General features: G+C 42.2%; 1 protein-coding gene across 1 annotated transcript in view; it reads right to left on the bottom strand.

The window, feature by feature from the left end:
- Nucleotides 1-361: 361 nt before the first annotated feature.
- Nucleotides 362-8,360, bottom strand: part of LOC143290922 (uncharacterized) — a 10,588-nt gene continuing 2,589 nt past the window's right edge. The window contains 1 exon segment of the mRNA XM_076600491.1: nt 362-1,766. Within this exon segment, the coding sequence (XP_076456606.1) occupies nt 1,108-1,766 (659 nt within the window). The 3' untranslated portion in view covers nt 362-1,107.

Below are 8,360 nucleotides of genomic sequence, written 5' to 3'. Positions count from 1 at the left end.
ACACAGGAGGGATTTTGTGGTGGTCTCCATGCTGGAGGGGACGTTTACTCAGTCTGGCTCCTCAACAAAGTGATTATCGTCATCAGTAACAATAGATAGTAAATTGTCATCAGGCATAGTAATCCTAATAAGAGGTGGTGTACTGCATGTGTTGAATTATATCAGGCGCTACTGAACACCTCTGAAATGACTGAACAGCAGTGCAGGGTCTCCTCATATGTGTGGTCTCATGGCGACCTGCCACTGAGACTGCAACAGGCAATCCTGCGTGTGGTTGGGTATGGTGGACTCTGGATGAGGTGATTGAAAAAAAAAATATATATATATATATATTGCAAAGTGAACATGATGTGGGGGATGGGGGACATTTACCATCAGGAACCCTTTCAAAAACGATTAAAACATTTCAAAGGTCATCTCACCTCAAAATATCAAGGACCAAAATGACAAAACTTAAAACATTAAAGATATAGAAAAATTTGTGAATGGGAAATGAAAGTCATTATTACCATAATAACAATCACAGAGATTTCTCTAGAAAAATATGTATATCATTCAAAGATTTATACACACTTACAAAGATTTCTCAAGAAGTACACACAAAAATATCTCCACCAAGGGCATCCCACAAAAGCACAGAAGTGTCATAATTTAGTATATGAATATGAACAAAGTTGTTACAGAGAGATTCTGCTAGCTATCAGGTATCTCATGCTTCAACAGAGCACACAAGTTCACAATTGTTTGACACACATGATGCACAGTTCTTAACCCCACCTGGTCACGCTCATGATCACAAAATCAATGTAGTCACACACCAACGCTGGAAATTACTCGGACAAACCATACAGTTCATGTTCTTTTTTTATTATTGCTTTTTTTGCAGTTTAAGGCAAATCAAAGGCGTGCCTGTGAGAAGGGTGTCCTTGTCACAAGGAAAAATGTGGCAAAATGTGCATCACACACACACACACACACACACGCACACATATATATGCATATACATATGGAAACTGTTCGTCAGTGAATACCCTCTGCATGTTTGTGTTTGATGCCACACTCAGAAAACAAATATGACCGATATCACTACTTAAAGTAAAGCCAGCATCATTCATGAGACGTAGAGTAAGATCTTTCCTTCAAGCGACTCTCCCCTGAGGAATCTTCAGACACAGGGGGCATCAACCCATTCGCCGTTGAAGCCCCGCCGTCAAAGAGGGACGATCCTCTGGAGGAGATCATGTTGGAGAAGGACATCACCTTGTGGATTCCCCTGTGCAGGTTCTTGTTGTTCTCCTTGTACTTGACGAAGATGTAGCCCGTCCCGCCGACCAGGTTCAGGGTGATGCCCAGGTAGGTCGGCAGGTTGTGGCTGACCCCGCCAAAGGTCACCAGCCCCAGCATGGTCTGCACCATGGCCTTCAGTCCCCCGACCACGCTAGTGGTCAGCGCGGAGGTCAGCCCAGTGCACAGGAACAGGGAGTAGTTGAGGAGCATCCCCACAGAGATGGTGCTGAGGAAGACGAGGAAAAAGTAAGGGTGCTCAGCGAAGGGGTAGCTCCAGACAGTGGCCATCTCCCCATTGAGGAAGGCAGCCACGGCCATGATGGGCAAGGCATTGAAGCAGTTGAGCTGCAGCGTCTCGAAGGTGGACAGCTTCTGGTGCTGGGCGAAGCGCTGCACCAGCAGGAGGTACAGGGCCTGCGTAAAGTTGCTGGCGATCCCACAGCTGTAAGCCACCACGCTGAACATCAGGTCACCGTAACCTGAAAGGGAAATGGGGAGGGAATTAGGAACACGATGAAATAAATGAAAGGTGGTTGCTGAGTGTAGGCCACCATGCTGAACATCAGGTCACCGTGACCTGAAAGGGGCAGGGAGTAAGGAACACCATGAAATGAACGAAAGGTGGCTGCTTGAGTCTGTACACCAATGCGCTGAACGTCAGGTCGCCGAAACCTGAAAGCGAAAAAGGTGAGGGAATTAGGAACACCATGAAATGAATGAAAGGTGGCTGTCTGAGTCTGTACACCAATGTGCTGAACGTCAGGTCACTGAAACCTGAAAGCGAAAAAGGTGAGGGAATTAGGAACACCATGAAATGAATGAAAGGTGGCTGTCTGAGTCTGTAAAGATTACATATGGAGAAAGTTCATACCAAAAAAACTGCGCTGAACGTCATGTCGCCGAAACCTGAAAGCAAAAAAGGTGAGGGAATTAGGAACACCATGAAATGAATGAAAGGTGGCTGTCTGAGTCTGTAAAAATTACGTATGGAGAAAGTTCATACCAAAAAAACTGCGCTGAACGTCAGGCCGCTGTAACCTGAAAGGGGAACGGGGAGGGAATTAGGAACACCATGAAATGAATGAAAGATGGCTGCATAAGTCTGTAAGTCTGTGCCTGCTGAGTCTGTAGACCAACACGCTGAACGTCAGGTCGCCGTTACCTGAAAGTGAAAGGGGGGTATGGAAGTTGGAACTCGAGGAAATGAATGAAAGATGGCTGCTGGGTCTGTAAAAATTACATAAGGAGAAAGTTCATTAAAAGAAAAACCCAATAAGGAAACAACTGTATGTAGTAAAACAAGACTTACTTCTGATTAAAGGTGTCCAATGTTTCACACCATAATTCCATCTCCAGGGACTATGTTAACTGGCAGTTATGAAGAAGAGCAATATTTGTTTCAGGTGAAAGGTGGTCCTCCCACCTGTAGACTGACTTATTCATTCATAGAATTATACAGTCACTAACACACACACACACACACACAGTCACCAAAACACATGCGCACATACACACACACACACACACACACACACACAGAGTCACTAACACACACGCACACACACACACACACACATAGAGTCACCAAAACACACACACACACACACACACACACACACGCACACAAGCAAGCTGGATGCGTATCCATTCTGCTTCTTGCTATTGTACCTGTTATGAAGCTTTTATTCCTGTACCCTTGCCTGCGGTAGCTGAATAAGAGCGAAAATTTGCTATATCTATGATATACATGTTTTTACACTGTGCAGCAATGAATAATATGGATTTTTTTTTCTCTTTCCCGCCTTGGGGACTGATGATGTAACCACACGTTAAAAATAATGCAAAGAAACTGTACATGTTTCTGAAAAGCGACATGTTCATGATGTTTGTTTTCTTCTGATTTGCTATTGTTGTATCTTTATCTTTTTCTTTTTTTTAACTCTCTCCATATGAACGGCGAAAGCGACGACGTTAACAGCGTTTCATCCCAATTACCATCATCAAAATATTGCAAGTGGAACGCTCTTATACTGAAGAGGTGAATGTTGACAAAGAATACCACAGTTCTGACGACGGAAGCTAAAGGTTGGGTCATTCAGACACCCACTGGACATCCGAGGGGTCTGTGTAGAGGAGAAGAGAGGACTGGCCATACTGAGTGAGTTAAAGTGTGCTGTGAGAAGACCCGAGCAGCATCCACTGCCATGACAGCACCAACTCACTTGTGTCCCACATGTGGGCGAGCCTTCAGGGTCCGGATTGGCCTGTCACCTCCAGACCTACAGTCACCAATCTTCCATCTGATATCTGAAGCCATGGCCATCTTGGAGTCCAAAGGGCGAACATCATCATTTTTGTTTTCCTTTTTTTTCTTTTTTTGGTTTTGTTTTTTGTTGTTGTTGTTGTTTTTGGCCAATAAAAATATTCATGTGAAGTACAATATAAAAAAAAAAACCTTGAAAAAAAAAAAGCAGCAAAACACGCATGCATACACAAACTGAACAAATTTTGACAGGTGATAAGTGTTGAATATATATTACCTGCCACATGTTTAATAAAAATCAAATTAAAAAAACAAATGAAGCAAATAAAAAGACTTTTAAGTAAAGCCAGTATACATGCTGAGAGTAAAACAACAACAAAAAAACAGGATGGTGTTGCAGCCTGACAATGCGCAAAGAGCAGCCCAAATTTCTAACAAAGAAATTGTCGTGATAAAAAGTAACACAAAGCAATACAATGTCAAACTCCATTATCTGAATCATGTACATATATATACATACATGTACATCAATTATTCCTTAATAACATGCTTGCATCAAAGAGACCAAAAACATCTTCTGTGTGTGTGTGTGTGTGTGTGTGTGTGTGTGTGTGTCTGTGTGTGTGTGTGTGTGTGAAATTGCGCTGCATTTCCTGCCTGTGTATGCAAGCATGTGCATGTGTCATTATGTGTTAGTGCTGTGCATAAAATCACAACAGGGCTCTGAGTGTTTACAGTACACAGTCTTACTCATACTCACAGCTGCAGTGAAATCATTATAAGTGCAGTGAAGTGTCAAAGTGAGAATGCCAATGCAATAGAATTCTCATTGATTCATTCATCAACATGGAATCTTCTAAACAACAGATCATAATAAAATCATTTTCTATAAAAATTAAAAGTGTGCTGACATTTTCTTCAGCCCATGATTGTATATACCAAGTGTGTAACATTTGATTCCATGCACAAATTCTATTCTATAAAAACAAAAATTCTTTTTAAAGTTATACAGTTTGCTCTGTGCCACTGTATTTCTTTTCCCTAGAAGTTTCTTTCTCTCTCTCTCTCTCTCTCTCTCTCTCTCTCTCTCTCTCTCATTTTTATTCATTATTATCTTTTTTTTTTTTTTTTAGCTTCCTATTTTCTTTCCTTTGTTTTTATATACATTATTTTCTAAGGGTGTGGGGGTTCTAGGGTGTGTTGAATAGTCTTCTTGGCCAGCAGACTTTATCTCCGCAACTCAACACGCATACACGCACACATGCACGCACACACACAGACAAGGACACAGACAAGGACACAGACACACACACACACACCTATGAATGGATTCATGAAAGCTTGTCTGGGAACACTATATAACTGTATACATGTGGCCATGGTTTGCTGCGTTTGTATGAAAGTGCCACATAAAAGCTAAAGGCACGCCATGCTGTGAAAGGGTAAAAATGGTGTCTTTGCTGCTCTGCTGGCTTCATGTGGAGTTCACTGTCACTGTCACTGGTCCTGAATCCTGATTTGGGTGTGGGGGCAGAGCACTGCTGCAACGCATTACCAACATTCTTTATTTCTGACTGTTGTGGGCCAAGGGCTGAGTTGAGGAAAAGCTCCTCTCTGTCCACTTAAAGATGTATCTACCAACTTCTTTTGCAAGCCAGGCCAGAGGTTTTCCTCTGCTACTGGTAACCATGTAACCCAGTACTGCCTGCTGCATGTGGGTTACTCCCAACTAGAAAATCCAATCCAACTTCTTTCAGTTTCCATGCCTGCCTTGTCTCCTTTTCCCCTGCACTGTTCCCTGAAGGAATCTTGTCACGTGGCCATACCATCTCATTTTCCATTTTTTTCACTGTGGTCAGGAGGTCTTCATACTGACCAATGTGTTGTTTGATGGTATTTTTCTTACTTCTTCATTTGTTATGTGGTCTCTGCAGGAGATGCCAAGGAGTCTCCTGAAGCATCTCATTTCCACTGCATGGATCCTTCTCCAAACTCTGAAGCTCTGCTGTAAGAGTACAGGACTCACAATCATGCAAGAAAATAGAAAGAACCAGTGCATGTAGGAGCTTAAGCTTTGTTCTGAGACTGATGTTCTTGTCTCTCCATATGGGCTTCAATCTAACCAGTGCTGTTGCAGTCTGCACAGCTTTTGCCAGTATTTCGGCCTTGGACCCTTCTTCACTGATGATGGTACCAAGGTACTTAAATTGCTTTACTGTTTCCAGCTGTTGATAGCTGACATTAATCTTGGTCTTAATTTGGTCTTTGCTGTTTGTCATGAGTTTCATGTTCTCAGCACTAATCTCCATTCTGTACTTGATTGATATTTTGTATGAACGGTTCAACTGTTTTGCTAGTTTCACCTCATTCACTGCAGGTCTTCAGAGCAACAATGCAATGTAGAGATGATGATTGTGATTATAATGATAATCATTATCATGACCATCATGATGATGAGTGTGTGTGTGTGTGTGTGTGTGTGTGTGTGTGTGTGTGTACTGTGTGGCATGTGTATACACAGTAATGGGGCTGGGTGAATAATCATGTGCTGCTCTTGTGTCCAGTGAGTAATTTCTGTGTAAAACTTGCATCGATGCCACCATCTTCAATCAGATTTATGTGATAGCGTTAGTGGCTGCATCACAAACACAAGTTTCCGCACAGCCACTGACGTACAGCGAACTAGTTGAAGAGTGGGTTGTCTGGCGAGAGGACAAAATGACGTAAGCTTAGCGTCAGTTGAAATCTTTAGTCTGACGAATGATAAAACTAAAAATCAAGTATGCTTCTAACTGATTTAAGAGTGTGTGTAAGCGCAACAAATATAATATTGCAGTCAACGATACAGAGACTTGATTTGATAGATGTTTGGAGCCTTTGTCTAAAAGGGGATTTACATTCAAACTGGGAATGGCGTCACACATTCTGCACGGGTCGTTGAAGACCGGCTGTTAGTTGTGAAAACGGTGTCTGCTATACATCTTGTGCGTGAAGCAGTATCTGAAGCCTAAGAGTGCTGTCTGAAGCTAACCGCTTGGCTACATATACCTAAGTCATAAAGCTGTCTTCAGCCTATAGTGGACAGCGGTTTCTCACCAGCCTTGTTAGCACTCACCTTTCCGTGTGTGCAGGTGGAACAGATAACGGACTGCAAACTGTCAGTGTCAGGCATAAATTGAATTTGATTAAATTAATACAAAGAGTAAATGAAATAAATAATCTTTTCAAAGTAGATCACACACACACAAACACACACACACACACTTTTCAAAGTAGATCACACACACACAAACACACACACACACACACACACACACATACACATGAACATCCCAAAGATCTGGATCTGGATCTGGATCGATACATCGCTACATCCATTTACTGGCATAAATGCGACGGTGGGGGTGCGCAGCACGTTGGTGTTACTGGCTTCTGGCTTTTGCCAGAGCCGATTTAAAACTATCCACTGACTTTTTGTGGACGATGGTATAAGCATGACATAAAGCATGACATGGTATAAGCATGACATAAAGCATGTGCTCTGCTTTGTAGTAAATGCACCATGTGTTTTTTTAGGGGGTGCACACACATACATGTCTATATATAAACATCCCAAACATACAAAAAGCATGTGCTCTACTTAACAGTAAATGTACCATGTGTTTTTCGGGGATGAGATCATGGCTGGTTGCATGGATGTTTCTTCTTTCTTTTCTTTTCTTTTTACTAGTGGTGAGATCATGGCTGGTTGCATGGATGTTTCTTCTTTCTTTTCTTTTTACTAGTGGTTGTTTTTGCACATACATGTACGCACAACACCCTTGCACACACCTACTCAAGTACAGAGTTCTTTCCAGACACACTTTGGTAAATCAAAACCCATCCACCAAAAGTCGCCTGATTTTTATGACCCAACCAAAGACACGGTTGTCACCCAATTTTTATCACCCAACCTGCTGGCGCACCATTTTGAAAAGGCTGTTATCCTATCCATTGCTCTGAGTCTAAGGTGAATAATAAGAGTGCATGCATGCACAAACACGCACACAAACAGTAACACACACACACAAACACATTCACACACACTGATATACGATCATAAGCATGCAAGCACACATGCATAATCATATTCATATACATATAAACACATACACGCCAAATATACATGCACACATACCTGTGAGGGTTGGCACATGTTTTAAATGGCAACAATATATGCCCAATGACAACACACACACACACACACACACACACACATATATATGTATGCCATTACATCAGTGTATGTCCAGTGACAATTTATGCTGCAACAATATATGCCAAGTGACAATATATAAGCAGTGATTCTTCTCCTTCTCCCTCGTTCGTGGGCTGTAACTCCCAAGTTCGCTTGTATGTACAAGGGAAGACTTTTACATGTATGACCGTTATTACCCCACCATGTATGCAGCCATACTCCATTTCCAGGGGTGTACATGCTGGGTATGTTCTTGTTTCCATAACCCACTGAGCGCTTTCATGGAATACAGGATCTTTAACTTGCGTATTTGATCTTCTACTTGCGTATACACACGAAGGAGGGTTCAGGCACAAGCAGGTCTGCACATATGTTGACCTGGGAGATTGGAAAATTATCCACCTTTTACCCACCAGGTGCCGTTATCCAGATTCAAACCCAGGATCCTCATATTGAAAGTCCAATGCTTTAACCACTCGGCTATTCCGCCTGTAATAAGCAGTGATGATATATGCCCTGTGACAATCTATGCCCAGCAACAATATATTATTGCCTCAGCAACAAGATATGCCC

The sequence above is a fragment of the Babylonia areolata genome, chromosome 1 (genome assembly GCF_041734735.1).
Source record: "Babylonia areolata isolate BAREFJ2019XMU chromosome 1, ASM4173473v1, whole genome shotgun sequence".
NCBI lineage: Eukaryota > Metazoa > Mollusca > Gastropoda > Neogastropoda > Buccinidae > Babylonia > Babylonia areolata.
The sequence above is the reverse complement of the archived record's forward strand: the minus strand, read 5'-3'. Positions and strand labels throughout refer to the sequence as shown.